This window comes from Perca fluviatilis, chromosome 24 (assembly GCF_010015445.1).
Source record: "Perca fluviatilis chromosome 24, GENO_Pfluv_1.0, whole genome shotgun sequence".
NCBI classification, from domain to species: domain Eukaryota; kingdom Metazoa; phylum Chordata; class Actinopteri; order Perciformes; family Percidae; genus Perca; species Perca fluviatilis.
Genome location: NC_053135.1, coordinates 4,475,377 through 4,490,577, shown reverse-complemented (window position 1 = coordinate 4,490,577; position 15,201 = coordinate 4,475,377). Strand labels below are relative to the sequence as shown.

Genomic DNA, 15,201 nt, shown 5'->3' with positions numbered 1-15,201 from the left:
AAAATCTGCAGACATAAACTTTTCCTTCTTCTCTTGTAAAAACACACACACACAAGCAGTGTCAAGTTGGAGCTCCTTGTCACGTTTCAGTCCATGACTTCTACCAAAGAGAGTTTCGTTTCCTGTAAACAATTGTTTGAGTGTTAAAAAGCTATAAATGAATATGAATATAAATGAGTGTAGCAGCTACTTTAAGTTTTGTTCTAATTGTTAGTGTATGTAGCCTACTTCATCTGATTTTTGTATGAAGGACTTTATTTGTAAATGTTTATTGTAAGAAATGTGATTATTTTTACATTGTTTTTTTATATTGTTAAAGGATTGAGTAATGAAACCATCTTTCACCACTTATGAGTACTTACTGTAGGAAGCAGAAATCAACCCCAGAGTTCCCTCGAGAGTAACATTAACAACAACGTTAATAGCACTTCTATACTTTACTTTATTAGGATTTTGAGTGCAGGACTTTTAATGAAATTTTGTACTTTTACATTGCTGTACTGGCCCTTTTACTTAAATAAAAGATTAGTTAAAAGAGTACCTCTAACTAATGTAAAAGACAGTGTTGAGGTCCGCTGCTGCTACAGTACAGTGCTTTAAGGATGTTAATAGAAGCTTCGCTGACCCATTTCTAACACCAGGGAATCCCACACAGTTCTCCCAAACAATAACTTTCAAAGTCCACTCCAACGTTATTAAAGCTCAAGCCAAGAATGCAATTATAATACTGACCCGGACACATCTGTTGAAATCAAAACCCAGTGCATGTTTTTCCATGTGAATAAACACTGGATGTTTCTCTTAGAAGAACTGTTTAAGATTTTCAAGTATTAAGTGCAGGATATAAACAGTACCATGTGGTGTAGCTATGACAAATGATTGTACACATAAGCACAGTTCTACTTAATATGTGCAACATTTATTTAACATTTAATTTGTGTGGGTGTCTTTTGTGAGGCAAATCACAAGTGTTGCACTCAGAAACATTTGGAATATGATATATTATATTTCAGCAGGTGTTATGGGCTATTTCTTTTGGTGCAGGTGCAGTGGCAGTTTCAAGATGAATTCACAAAGAACGAGCTTGTCCTTGTTTCTTTCTCATTCATTCTCCCTCTGTTTTTCTCTGCTCCATCTCTCTCTCCTTGTCTCCACACACCAACACTACATCTGTCCAATAAGACAAAATGTGTCCAAAGTGACACCTATAAATGATTTCAGTTGTTCTTAGTGTCAGGTAAATGGAGTTAATGCTCTTCAAACAAGCTGTGCTGCATTAGGGAAGACATCCACTGTCTATTTGTTTGCTGAGGATGTCCGGTGTGAGGGGAACAAGTGCAGAATATGATGTCTATTCCACATAAAGGCACAGCTTTATATTTGTTAAGCTTTTAACAGGCTTTTAGCTTTGACCGTGACTGGTCAGCACTTGCAGTATGTACAAAGGTGAAAACTTCCACAGTCTGTGGCAACATGGACTAAAATTGACTTTATTTTTTTTTTTAGCCCCCCTGTTCCAAAGTGTGCTTTTAAGCTGTCATGTCAAAAATCTAATATTATTCTTATAAAATGCCGTTTTTTGAGTTTCCAACCTTGTGTCACACAGTCAGTGACATAGTTCTCACGCTGCCTTCAGGAACTAGACCAAAACAGGAAGAATAGCCTATTAATGATTATGTAAACAAAGTGTATGCATTGTACGACATTTATGGGTCCGTTTATTAGCCTTCATCCCAGCTGTTATCAGCCATCAAACACTAGTGTAAAGTCATCTGAGGTAGTCGTGGACTGGTCATACCTCAATGTTATTCAGGACCTGAATACTGGGACTCCTAATCAGGGCCACATGGAATCTGCGGACACAGAACTCCACAGAATTCCCCGCAGATTTTAAACAACTTAAAATAAAATAAAATAAAACCCACACATAATAACATTCACACATCTCCACCCTAAGCAGAAACAGTCTGCTAAAGACTGTAAATAAGAAATCTGCAGATTCCGTTTGGGTCTGCTCATGAAGTATATTGATAACTAATGTGAATTCAGGAAAAAGGCTTTAGTCTTTTTACATCAATACATCAAATCTGTGAGACTCATAAAGGAGGAATTGGCAACAAAAAACTGAGGCAGATTAATTAGAAAATGATTTTTAAGCTACAATTAAAGCTACAGGATCATAAGTATGAATTCTGTGACATTGTCTGATGATTTGGAATGATGTAATTATTGTTTTTGTTTTATAGAAATGTTCGTATTAATTAAAATTAAGTTTACATTGTCAGTTTCCCTACATGCTACTACTAAAATCTGTTTTCTAAGAATGTTCTCTACTTGGCCAGGAATTAACTTAAAATGTACTTGAATGTACAGAAGGGGACTTCCTTTTTTTCTCGGCCTAAAAATTGTTACATTTAAGCGCATTGAGCCTGAAGATATTCATATAACCTTTTGGAAAATCAACAATGTCTAACTTTAAATTAATAAATTAGCAAATGGAAGTCTGGAGTGGGAGCTCCCAGTGTGCTGATAGCCACTGAATACCCTTCAGTTGCTAGTAGCCAAGGAGGACACGGAAGATTTAAAAACATGACGGACTCTTCAGAAGAGGTCATTATCTTCACTTGAGTTTCTGCGTGCCAAAGTCACCGGACGCCACAATCTTCTGAACATAGCCATACTGAGAAATACAGAGAGAGTTGTGTGGAGCTATGTATTAACTAATTTGGCAATTACTGCAGATAATCAGATTAAAATAGCAACAATAGTATGATCCCAGAATGCAATGTTAGTTCTGGGCACAAGGAAGGAAAAAAAGAACTGCAACCTTGCAAAATAGTCACGGAACTTTACAGGTGTGTAGTTGTGATCAAGTTTGAAAATGGGTGTGGTCTGAGCTCCGAAAGTAGGGGGGCAGGAAGTAGGGAACGGGCACCCCACTTTATGCCCCTGGGCTGATTTCGCATCATGGTGATCCCATGGCAAGATTAAGTGAAAAGGTGCCCTGATTTGACAATTGAATACTGTTTTCCTCATATGGGAAGTGACAGCTAAGCAGAAGAGAGGGAGTGGCGCGGTGTGGAGGTGCCACGAGATATGTTAATAGCCCTTCTACATATGTACGACAGCTGGATGACAGTAAGAAAACAAAGTAGCATGAGTCACTGCCGGCCTGTTTCTAATTGCTGTACGGGTCTGCTTAGCCACACCATGACCGTTTCATGCTATTCACTCGTCAAACGGAATAAGTCAATGGAAAGACAATAATTATTAATATACAGTACAAACGTGTTACGGCTTTGAACAAAAATGCAACTTATTTAAGGGTATATGAATGGAAGTTTACATGTAGAATAATGGTTACCAAATGTATAAGGGAAGTCTTTATAAACGTTATTTGGTCATATTGTCAGAGAGATGGCCCTAGCCTATGAATGAATACATGTTTTGAATAGTGGAGAGTTTGGGGAACAGCCTTACAAGCTAGTTACGCCTCCTCTAAACATTGGAACACCATCAACCCTGACGAACTTTACTCCGCTGGACATTTATTGTCCCACCTTTGGAACTTCAGTTGAGATAATATTTAACAGCCAGCCGATCGCATAACTTTAGTGTTCTCCGCGCGTAGCCGACTGGATCGATGAAGTTGTGATTTGGACGGATATTGACACACTTCACCGACGCGCAGAAACAATGGTGCTGGTTTGTTAATAGATACATATCGATGTTACGTTGGCGACTGGCGTATGCGTCGCAAGGAGCATTTTGGAGCACTTTTCCTGACTTTTGTCCCTTGAACTCTGCGCAGGTTTCCATCGGAAAGGTGCTCCTCGGAGTCTTTGGGCTAGCAGTGGTCGTCATTTTGATAGCGGTACCCACGGCTATATATTTGCAAGGTGAGTCTTTGCTATTCAATGTTGATATTAATGCATCACTTGTGCTCCGACGGACCTTTAAACACATCCGAATAAAAAGATACGCACGCGTCATTACGCATGATCCGATTAGACCGTTTTCCATCTAAGAATAAAAACACATGTCCTGGTGGAAATCAGGGTGTGACATCACAACGGGAGGATTCGTTTCTCTGATACAACATGTGAGTGCCTTTCAATAGTTTCATCCTCACTCAGTACACACTATACGACAATTCCCATAATTACCCCCAAATACACACTGACGTAAGCAATATTCCACTTGTCATGATCGGTTACAGCCTTTACAGCACTTAGCTTCTTTTATGATGATGATGATGATGATGATGATGATGATGTGTATGATATCATATCCGTACCCTGTGACCTTCCAGCCCCAGTCAGGTTCTAACTCTCTAACGTGTTTCAGAGAAGGAGGAGGGGGACCAGAACATGAGAACTTTCACCCTGGAGGATGTCTTCAACAGTTCACTGAAACCAAAGTCCATCAGCATGAGGTGGATCTCAGGTGGGAGAATGAGACCTGTAAAAGGGAGAGATAGGGGAGGTGGAACATGACGACATTGATTTCAACCACATGTGTACTGTACTGTCTAAACTGTCAATGTGTCTCTGAGGGGGCTTTTTATCTATCAGCTACATGGTTCTCCTTTGTCTAGTTACTAATTCACTTTGATCCATCCCTTCATTAAAGGGTATGTCTGTGTGTTCATGTATTTATGGAATGTATACCTGGACTTTTTAGACGTGATGATTTAACCCTTGTGTTGTCCTTCGGGTCCCAGTGACCCGAAGGACAACACAAGGATTATGTACTTCCGTTTACTTTGCTGAGAATTGCTCTCTAAACCCTGTTTCTTGTAAAGTAAGTAAAGTTTATTTCTAGAACACAGTTCTAGACACAGTTTAAGCTGACCAAAATGCTGTACAAACAAGAACTAAGGTGCTGTATTAACCCTTGTTTAGAGAGCAATTCTCAACAAAGTAAACGGAAGTACATAATCCTTGTGTTGTCCTTCGGGTCACTGGGACCCGAAAGGCAACACAAGGGTTAATACATGAATTAATGCAGGATATATCATGCATTCCTGTTGCTCACCATTAAGGTATGATGACGTCACAATGACTTTATGTGATTGGTTAACACTTAATGGATGATCAATTAATGACTGTTAATCTAACTGATGCCAAACTAGCTGGAATCTAGTAGCGGTAAGATAGAAAAGTGCATGTCAGACCCATGCAGATGAGCTTCTCCAAAGCAGAACAGGACCTATTCTTGTTGAAATATAAAGCTGAGTGGCTGTTTGTCGGTCAGTCTGTCACACCACCACTTTGTCCTGCAAAGTTGAACTTAAGAGAAGTACTTTTGAACTTTATTGAAGTACAATGGAATCACAAGAGACAGATTTAAAAAAATAAAATAAAGATTGAAATCTGTGCAGCAGAGCTTGAGATACCCTGACTTTTGATCCCTAATATGGGTCAAACTTAATCCTACAATTCCCGTAATGCAACTCCGTCATTAGACTGCATACTAAATAAAGTGTCTCTTAAACTCCATACCTCCAGTTTGTAACACAGCTTTCTGGTGAAAATGTTCAGTCTTGAGCCCAAACTGAGATAACCCTGATGACATCACTATGACATCATCAGGATCACCCTTGACAAAGCCGCTTAGAGCCTCAGAAGATGGCTATTATATTGTTTATAGGCTACGTACTAAGTACTCCTCATGACGAGTAAACTAAACTTTGTATGTAAAATATGTGGAGTGGGCCTTTAACCAATCACATAAACACATAGTGGCATGATCATTTCTTAATGGTGAGCAAGAGTAATTCATGATACATCCATCATTAACTCCTAAATAATCACAATTCATGCATTTGTTATTTAAGCATGTTTAAACCCTTGTTATAAAGTGTAACTGTTTAGCTGATGTCTTTAGGGATTTGCACAGTTGTTCTCCATTTTAAATCCAATATTCTATTCTAAATTACAGTATTTTCGTCATCTTCCTCCACAGATAATGAGTATTTGAATAAGTCCCAGGGCTCGGTCTTCCTCCACAACGTCGTCACAGGAGTGGCATCAGAGTTCTTGAGCGGAGACACGTTTGTAAGTCACCCCGCTTGTGTGCATCTGTGCTTCTTTTGTGTAAGCAACATAAACCACATTAAATCAGCACGAAAACTATACATACCAATCCAAACAAATGCAGTGTTGTCTGTGAGGCCATGGGCAGTGAAACTCTCACAACAGCGTTCTTTTTTCCAAAACAGAACGAAAAAGACGCTTATGATTACCAGCTGTCTGCTGACCGCAAATATGTTGCATTCATAAGCAACCGTACCAAGGTACACTAAGCTTTTATTCACATTAATCTGATGCATATCTAAAGCTAAAGTGTTCACACCACAGTGTTGTGGTTTCTTTTGTCCCATTAGCTGTGGCGGCATTCATTTACAGCTACATATTCACTTTATGAACGGGAATCAAAGTAAGTACCTGAACTACGGATTTTCATTACTTTATATTTTCATTATGTGGCTTTCTATGGACAGTTGAATGTATGCACTTATAATAATGCAATGCACTCCAGTTAAGAGCATGCAACAAATGGTATGTTATGCATGCAAAGTAGATTATTTTAGAATATTTCTTCTGAAATGAAATAATAATACAGCACATAAGTAAAGCTCACTACAGTTCCCCAAATATCTTCTGCTTTTTACTTCATTTCAGAAGCACCTCTGAGATTCCTGAAGAAATCCAGTACTTTGCCTGGTCTCCTGAAGGGAACAAACTGGTAAGCTTGGACACACAAAGAAGATTGGTTGTATGAGTATGACTTTGAGTGACAGTTTGGCTTTGAAGTGGGTGATCGATGAGGTGATCAAGCACAACCTTTCCCAAACACTTCAGCAGAGCAACAAGGTTTAATCTGGGTTTGAAAGGGTTCAGAAAACAAATCAGGCTTCTTTTTCTGAACGTATGTATCCGTATTGTATTTTCAGGCCTACGTTTGGGAAAATAATGTGTATATAAAGACCAGCCCTGAATTTACCCCACATCAAGTCACCTCAAATGGCAAGGAGAATCTGATTTTTAATGGGATCCCGGACTGGGTATACGAGGGTAAGTGGGCAGCAAAAAAAGGGGTTAGTACTTAAAGTAACGGAGTACTTAACCCTTGTTGTGTCCTTTGGTCCCAGTGACCCGAAGGACAACACAAGGATTATAGTATCTGCATTTTGCTGAGAATTGCTCTCTAAACAAGGGTTAATACAGCACCTTAGTTCTTGTTTGTACAGCATTTTGGTCAGCTTAAACTGTGTTTAAATGTGTTCTAGAAATAAACTTTACTTACATACTTTACAAAAAACAGGGTTTAGAGAGCAATTCTCAACAAAGTAAACAGAAGTACATCATCCTTGTGTTGTCCTTCGGGTCACTGGGACCCGAAGGACAAACACAAGGGTTAACTATTTTGGTGTACTTGGATTTTCACTTTTAAACTTCTTAGTTTAGTTTACTCCATTACATGTAGCTACTTTTTTGAGTAAATTGTAATTGTTGGAGTAGTTTCACTTCAGCATTTGTATATTTAATGTATGTAAATTGTGTAATGTTATGTATTTGCAACGAACACATATATATTTAACATTTTCTAATCAGGAGACAATACAATAAACAATAAAATAGAATACAAATTGACCATAAATGTGTGAAATGTTATTGTGAAATCTTATATAGGACTGATGAAATGTTTCAGATGCAGTAAAAACATCAACATCTATATACTGCAGCTTATAAGATCATCAGTATATGCATTTTTTTTGTAGTGGGAATTGAATCCCAAACCTGACCCCCATGGTCCTGAATCCTAATTTAGTAATCCTTAATCAGATTCCCGCTTTCCCCCTTCCAGAGGAGATGTTCTCATCTACTCAGGGCCTGTGGTGGTCACCTGGAGGGAAGTACGTGGCTTATGCTGAGTTCAATGACACAGAGGTCCACACTATAGAGTACTCCTGGTATGGCGAGAACCAGTACCCCAGCACCGTTTCCATTCCATATCCAAAGGTACTGTAGGACGTCCATCCAGAGCTTGTTTGACTCTAACAAGCTTTCACTGGGATCATTGCATTGTTGTATGCTAATGAGTGTACCTTACATTCTTTTATTGTGCAGCCAGGTACTCCCAACCCCATTGTGAAACTGTTTGTTGTTGACACTGACAACAAAACAATTACTGAAGTTGTTGTTCCTGCCTCACTCAACGCAAGGTAATAAAACAGCCTCTATTTTTCTGTTAACATCTTAATCGGACGACCTGCCAGCGGGCCCGGCCATCTCTTTCAGTTTTTAACATCGAGGGAAGACGTTAAGGTCATATGAAACTTGCTAATCTAAGGAACCCAGTGGTGCCATGTCATACTAGCTTGCCATGGCCATTTTAACAGGGGTCCATTGACCTCTCACCTTAAGATATCTTCATGAAAATGGGTTATATTGGTACCCTCAAGTCTCCCCTTTGGAGACATGTCCATGTTATGCTAATTCCATGCAGTTTGGGGCAAAGACCATGCAGTATTTCTCGTGCAGTATAAATGTGTTATTTTTGCTTATTCTAAAATGGTGAATGTGCATATTTCTGCATACTGGGCTCCCTAAACAGACTTGAAATTGCATAAATTGGGTCTGACTGGAGACTGTTGTGGATTCAATGAGCCCAATTATATTCATGTGTGATGATGTAAGTCCCCAAAGTAGCCATTTCATTGTAGTGAGACCATTTTTTAAACTTGACCTCACTGTAAATGACCTATTGTGAGCCTCATAAAACTTTAAACCACAAACTAGGGCATTCAGAGGATGTATGGCTTCCCTAGGTATATTGGCAATAAGGGGGTGTCTGAGCAGATTCCAGAGAGAAGTGCTTGCCATCCAATCGCCGAAAAATTTAATGCTTACGGAAATATCCAAATGCCGTTGATAACAAGTCACAACATGGCTTTTTTCTATGGTGTTATTCAAGGTCTTGTTATCTTAATTTGGTATTTTGAAGAGATTTTGGAAAATTTTGATCAATTCTCAAGTGGTAAAAAAAAAAAGGTTAAATATTGCACCAAATCTGAGTAGCAAATCTTGCCTCCTGCTATCAGGGAAGGGAATTAGAAACCGATAGGAGCTTACCAGTGTCATAATGTTTCATTTTTTCTTGTCCTCAGTGAGCACTACTTGGCCACTGTAACTTGGGTGACGGATGAACAAATAGCGGTTCAATGGCTGATGAGAGTACAAAACCACCTCATCCTTCAGATCTACAATTTTAGTGGAGTCAAGTGGGATCCTGTTGAGGTAAAACATGATGATATGAACAATTATTGCATGTTGTTTTTCTACATTAGAACAATTTATGGCATGAAATTTTACACTGGCATTACACAGAGAACCAACCCATTTCAATAGCAATAAATCCTATAGCACTTTTTACTGAAAGGGAGAATAGGAGACCACAATTGTTTCTACAACATTTTATGAGAATCCAATAGCAGTTCTTGAGATATAATGTACCAAGACCTACATATAAACTTAACAATACTGAATCATGGACATTTATTTTTCTTAGCTCCATGTCACAAACTCTTGCTGTTCACTTTTTTACTGATCATAGTCAAAATTCCCCAGGTTAGCTAAATGTTTTCTAAATATAGTTCTGTGTCGCAACATCTCTTAGTGTTTAGACTGATAAGACTGGTATATTGTTATAAAATCTATCTTAGTGCAGCTGTAAAAACTTATTGTATTCCTTTTTACAGCATCTGGAGGTACACAGTCGCATGGGTTGGATTGGACGGGTAAGTCCAGTACACTGTTAAAGTACATTCTATAGTTTTCTTTTTTTATTTTTTAAAAAAAAAAAAAAAAAAAAAAAAATTTTAATTTTTAAAAATATTTTTTTTTTTTTTATATTTTTTTTTTTTTTTTTTTTCTTTCATTTATTATTTTTTTTTTTAAAAAAAAAAAAAAAACAACCCTCCCCATTTCATACTGTAGTTGATTCTGACTCAATCCCACATATACCTCTCTGCTGTCAGACATACTCACTAGAGCACCAGATGTGGGGAAACCAGCTGCTGAAAATAGTCTCCAACACATGCACCATTTCCAGTGCCCAGCTGTTTTTAGAAAATGCTGAACCTTTTTTTGAAACTATATATTTGTGAGCTGTTTTTAAAGTTTTACATTCTCAGTAGAAATTAATAGGCATGAGAGCCACAGACAAAGTACAGAAGTAGGAGAAAATATATGATAATAATATACTTGTTCTTCCTAGTTCTCTCCACCAGAACCAGTTTTTGCCGCAGACAAGAACAGCTATTACCTGTTGATGAGTGACAATAAAGGGTATAAGCACATCCACCATGTGCTCGGGGTAGGTAGACCGATTCATTTCAGAATCACATCGGCAAAATAAGCTCTTTTTAAGACACAATATCATCAATATGTTTCTGTAGCATGTTACCACCTACACGCATTCTGTTCTGACTCACCATGCAGGGCACAGCTAAAGCAATCACCTTTGGAGAATGGGAAGTCATTGACATTTTGAAAGTAACTGCGGATATTGTGTAAGTTGTTGAATCATCTGCATAAAACTGTATACACGTGCACAATATCTCAAATGCACAACATTTATCTTGTGAAAAAAAAACCATAGGACATGACTGTGTATTATAATTTGTGCTGCTATTTACAATGCTTTATTAAAACTTAAACTTTTCATCAAATGGAAATATTCTAGATCTAGATCTGGATGAATCATTTTATGCACTTTCCCAAAAAAAATTGGTGTCCCTGGAAACGTTGAGATTATCGCTAAGTTATGATGGAGTTAGAGATATAACTGATGTCCCATGAGCTGAATTCCTCCTTTGCTACAGTCTGAAATTTCCACCGCACTCATTTATACCAATAATTCCACAGATATTATTCAAGTAATGAAGGGGGCAAGCCAGGAAGAAGGAATGTTTACAAGTAAGGGTCTTTATTATTTTAGTGTTTGTGTTTTATTTAAAGACACTGTTTGATTAGAAAGCATTTCTTCAGAGTTAAAGAGTGTGTGTGTGTGTGTGTGTGTGTGTGTGTGTGTGTGTGTGTGTGTGTGTGTGTGTGTGTGTGTGTGTGTGTCTCAGGTCGACCAATCAAAAGACAGAGTGTCTGACTTGTGCATTACGTGGAGAAGACTGTCAGTATAACTCTGCCTACTTTAGCCACAATGCCTCCTTCTACCGTATGAGCTGCAGTGGTCAGTTTGTTTTTTTATTTTTTCCTATGCCTTTTATTTTTTGCAATATACCACTGTCTGTATTATTGATAGACTGTATATTCTGTAATATATTAGTTATTGCTTATTTTATTATAATTATTATATTTAAAATATCTAATATTATTGAAACTTTTACACAAAGGTCCTGGCATTCCTTACTATGCTCTCGTGGATAACCGTAACAATAAAGGTAATCCACAAATTAAATCTAACAATCACATCAAGAAGGAGAAAATGTTATTCGAATGAGCCTTCTATATTTTTATATTTTGTAGTGTTAAGTGTTTTGGAGGACAATAAAGAATTTAGCAGCCTGATATCTGACATCCAAATGCCCACTATGCGCCGAGCCTCCATCAAACTTGGAGGACACAGTAAGTACTACTAGTAGCAGTACTACTACTTTAAAGTAATAAAGAGAATTTTTCTTTAACACTCTTTTTAAACTAACTGGGAATACTTTATTTACATCTTGGCTGTTCATATTTTTGACAGATCTCTGGTATCAGATGTTTTTGCCCCCAGGCTTTGATGAATCCAAGAAGTACCCTTTACTAATAGATGTGTAAGAATTTATTTAAAAAAACAACAACATTTAATTAAAAATGCTTTTCAAAAGAGTTCATAAACTGATACTGATTTGCCCAACCTCCCAGGTATGCTGGTCCCTGCAGTCAGAAAGCAGACTTCATCTACAGGGTAAGCTGGTCCACCTACCTGGCCAGCACTGAGAAAATCATTGTCGCAAGCTTTGACGGAAGAGGAAGCGGTTACCAAGGCGACAAGTTAATGCATGCAATCTACAAAGGTCTGGGAACCTATGAAGTGGAAGATCAGATAACAGCAGCCAGGTAAGGAAAGCAAGGACCAGTTTAGACAAGTCAATGCATCTTCGCTCGGACAAACAGTTTCACCCTCCGTTTCCCAGGAAAGCTTGATAAAACTGGATCGGACTTGTTTCTGTGGTTGAAATGAGCCCAGGTGTACGCAGACATACACACAGGAAATGTCATAAGCATCAACGAGTTACTATGATGATCCAAAGGCCAATTTTCATTCTTGTAATGTACTGTTGAGATAATTTTATTTATTTTTTTATATTTTAGGGAATTCATCAAAATGGGCTTCATAGACAAAGACAGAGTTGCTATTTGGGGCTGGGTAAGTTCTCAAAGACTTTATTAAAACTGTTTTGTTAAAGAACAAGTGTTTTAAAATAGAAACGGTTATCAAAAATTAAACACATTGATAATCTTTGTTTCTTAAGCAAAAGGCAGTGAATATGTGCTATTTCATAGTTCGGAGAGCAATAAATGGCTCTGAAAATGAGTTAATGTTTCACCCTGCTTGGTCTTTACTAAAGGGCTAGGATTTTATTTTTTTGTTTTTTTACACAGTCTTATGGTGGATATGTGACGTCAATGGCCTTGGGATCAGGAAGTGGAGTTTTTAAATGTGGAATGGCGGTCGCTCCAGTGTCCAAATGGGAATATTATGGTATTTTTTCGTCTTTTTAAGTTCTTGATGTTAACAACCTCCCAGACCTAACACACTCACTTTAATGGCACACATGGTCTCTTTGTTAATTCCAGATTCCATCTACACAGAGCGTTACATGATGGAGCCCTCACAGAATTATTTTGGCTACACTGTAAGTTTCACGCATATTATGTGACGTTAAGACTGTCTCTTGTATCTGACGGTCATTATTAGTTATGCTATTTTTAGTTTTCACCAATAAACACAAATCTGATGTGTGCAGAACTCAACAGTAACTGCCAGGGCCAAGAATTTCCATTCAGTGCAGTATCTTCTGATTCATGGAACAGCTGATGGTGAGTTATGCAGTGCCATAATTTAGGTTTTAGGATTTTGTTGACCTATATAGCGCTACCATCAGATCAAACTCTCTCCATGTGTGACACTTGAAGTGGCATTTTGGAAAAGTCTGGGGTCAGGTCTTTGGTGATCTTTCTTGACTAAAATGGGCAAATTGCATTGTAAACCTTGTTAATTTGTTTTGGTTTTTGTTTTCTAGACAATGTTCATTTCCAGCAGGCAGCCGAGATCTCTGAAGCTCTAGTGGACGAGCAGGTGGACTTTGAGGCGATGGTAAGCTATCTTGAAAATCCAAAGTGCAATGACTGGAAGACTTAAAATAATAACCAAATGTCTTTTTTTTTTCCAGTGGTACACAGACAAGGATCATGGGCTTGGCGGCTCGGCCAATCAACACGTCTACACCCACATGAGCCACTTCCTACAGAGGTGCTTTGCATAAAGTCCACTGGGTCACAAAAATCTCTTTTCACAACCTGAATAAAACTAAAATGTTGGATAAAGTCTTTAAGTCTTTACTTCTCCAAACGCCAGGAAAGTACAAAGTGGTCCAAGTCATAATGTCGTTTAGTGAAAATTTGTCATGCGTCAGAAATGGAAATGATAACTTACATGTTTACTTGTACCACAAATACTTCAAATGTGGATTTCTTTTCAAAGTTTGTTTTGTGAATTTAACTATATTTGACAAGACATAGGCTACAGTAATGATATGAAAGTGTAACTACTTGTACTACTTAGGACATACAGTAGTGGGACTAGTGGGACATTTACAAAATGTTGAAGATCGTTGACTGATGTAATACTTGTTTCATAAAATAAATAAATCAACAATGAGAACTCTTTGTTTGAGATATAATTTTTTCAGTTTAAGGGGAATCATCAATGATAGCATTTATTGTTGAATTTTCCAACATAATAATAATAATAATAATAATATACATAACAGAGTCTACAGTCATGCTAGCAGCTTTGTTCTAAATGCCAATGTCAGTATGCTAACATGCTCACAATGACAATTATAAAATGTTTAGCATGTTAACGTCTTAGTTTAGTACGATGATAGTACTTTACTTGAGTATTTTCTTTTCATGGCACTTTCTACTTTTCTACACTATATCTCAGAGAGAAATATTGTAGTTTTTACTCCACTACATTAATCTGACAGCTGTAGTTACTAGTTATTTTACAAATTGAGATTGTTGCACACAAAACACATGTAGTTTATAAAAGGTGTTTTATTATAAACTACCCAACAATATAACAAGTCCAGCTTGAATGATTAGCTGATTAAATTAATTTTTTCATTCATGGTCAATACACCTAATTTATATAACATATCAGAAATTATGAATTATTTTGACTAAAAGTTAAGAACAGAGGATGTTGAGTGGATCACAGACGGGTATCTGTCAAACCTCTAGTCAGGACACTGTTTTGATACCATTTAAAGATTGTTTTTCAAGTGCTGCAAAATTGAATAAAACACCCAAAATGTAATGAAAGTAATCATTAACTTTACCTGTGACATACATCGATGCATCAGTTTTATTTTTGGGCAATTTGGTTGAAAGAAACCCATATTTCTGATATAAAAAACTTTGGAAAAGGGTCAAATTTGAGTACAGCCTCACAGAGCTGCTAGCATGGCTGTAGGCTCAGTTTTGTTAGAGTGAAGGTTATGGAGGAGTTTCATGGTGAAAATACTGGCCCCAACTCCATCTTCTATTTCTTTGAGAAGGTGAGGTGGTCGAGAGGGCAAGTAGGTACTGGGATTCATGTGTGAAATGATTTCAGACAAAGGAGAAAGGGAAATAAGTTCAATTTCTGACAATTGTGACAATTTGTTTTTACAGTCGGCTCAGTACTAGTAAGTAAAACTTTTGGATCCATGGGAATTTTTGGAAATATTAACTGAGAAATAGTGTTATTTCAGCCTTGACACACTGCTAATATATCTTTTTCAACAAATAAAATACATGGGAGTGTATGTGAGCGTCATATTCAAGATTTACTGTATTGTTATATATAGCAACATATGCCGTTTACTTTTATAGAGCAGCTTTACTGAACTATGGCCCTTGT

The 15,201-nt window shown here is 37.5% G+C and overlaps 1 protein-coding gene across 1 annotated transcript; it reads left to right on the top strand.

Moving 5' to 3' along the window:
- The first annotated feature begins 3,501 nt into the window (after positions 1–3,501).
- Positions 3,502–13,961, top strand: LOC120554473 (dipeptidyl peptidase 4-like). The gene is made up of 26 exons (XM_039793388.1): positions 3,502–3,699; positions 3,812–3,899; positions 4,348–4,446; positions 5,968–6,059; positions 6,224–6,298; positions 6,389–6,441; positions 6,687–6,750; positions 6,959–7,079; positions 7,873–8,027; positions 8,136–8,230; positions 9,176–9,305; positions 9,767–9,805; positions 10,285–10,383; positions 10,509–10,579; positions 10,935–10,985; positions 11,144–11,256; positions 11,420–11,467; positions 11,553–11,651; positions 11,773–11,842; positions 11,934–12,128; positions 12,384–12,438; positions 12,675–12,774; positions 12,870–12,928; positions 13,040–13,112; positions 13,316–13,389; positions 13,466–13,961. Exons 1-26 carry the CDS (start codon positions 3,697–3,699, stop codon positions 13,556–13,558), a joined length of 2,214 nt encoding a protein of 737 aa, XP_039649322.1. The 5' UTR covers positions 3,502–3,696; the 3' UTR covers positions 13,559–13,961.
- Positions 13,962–15,201: the final 1,240 nt, after the last annotated feature.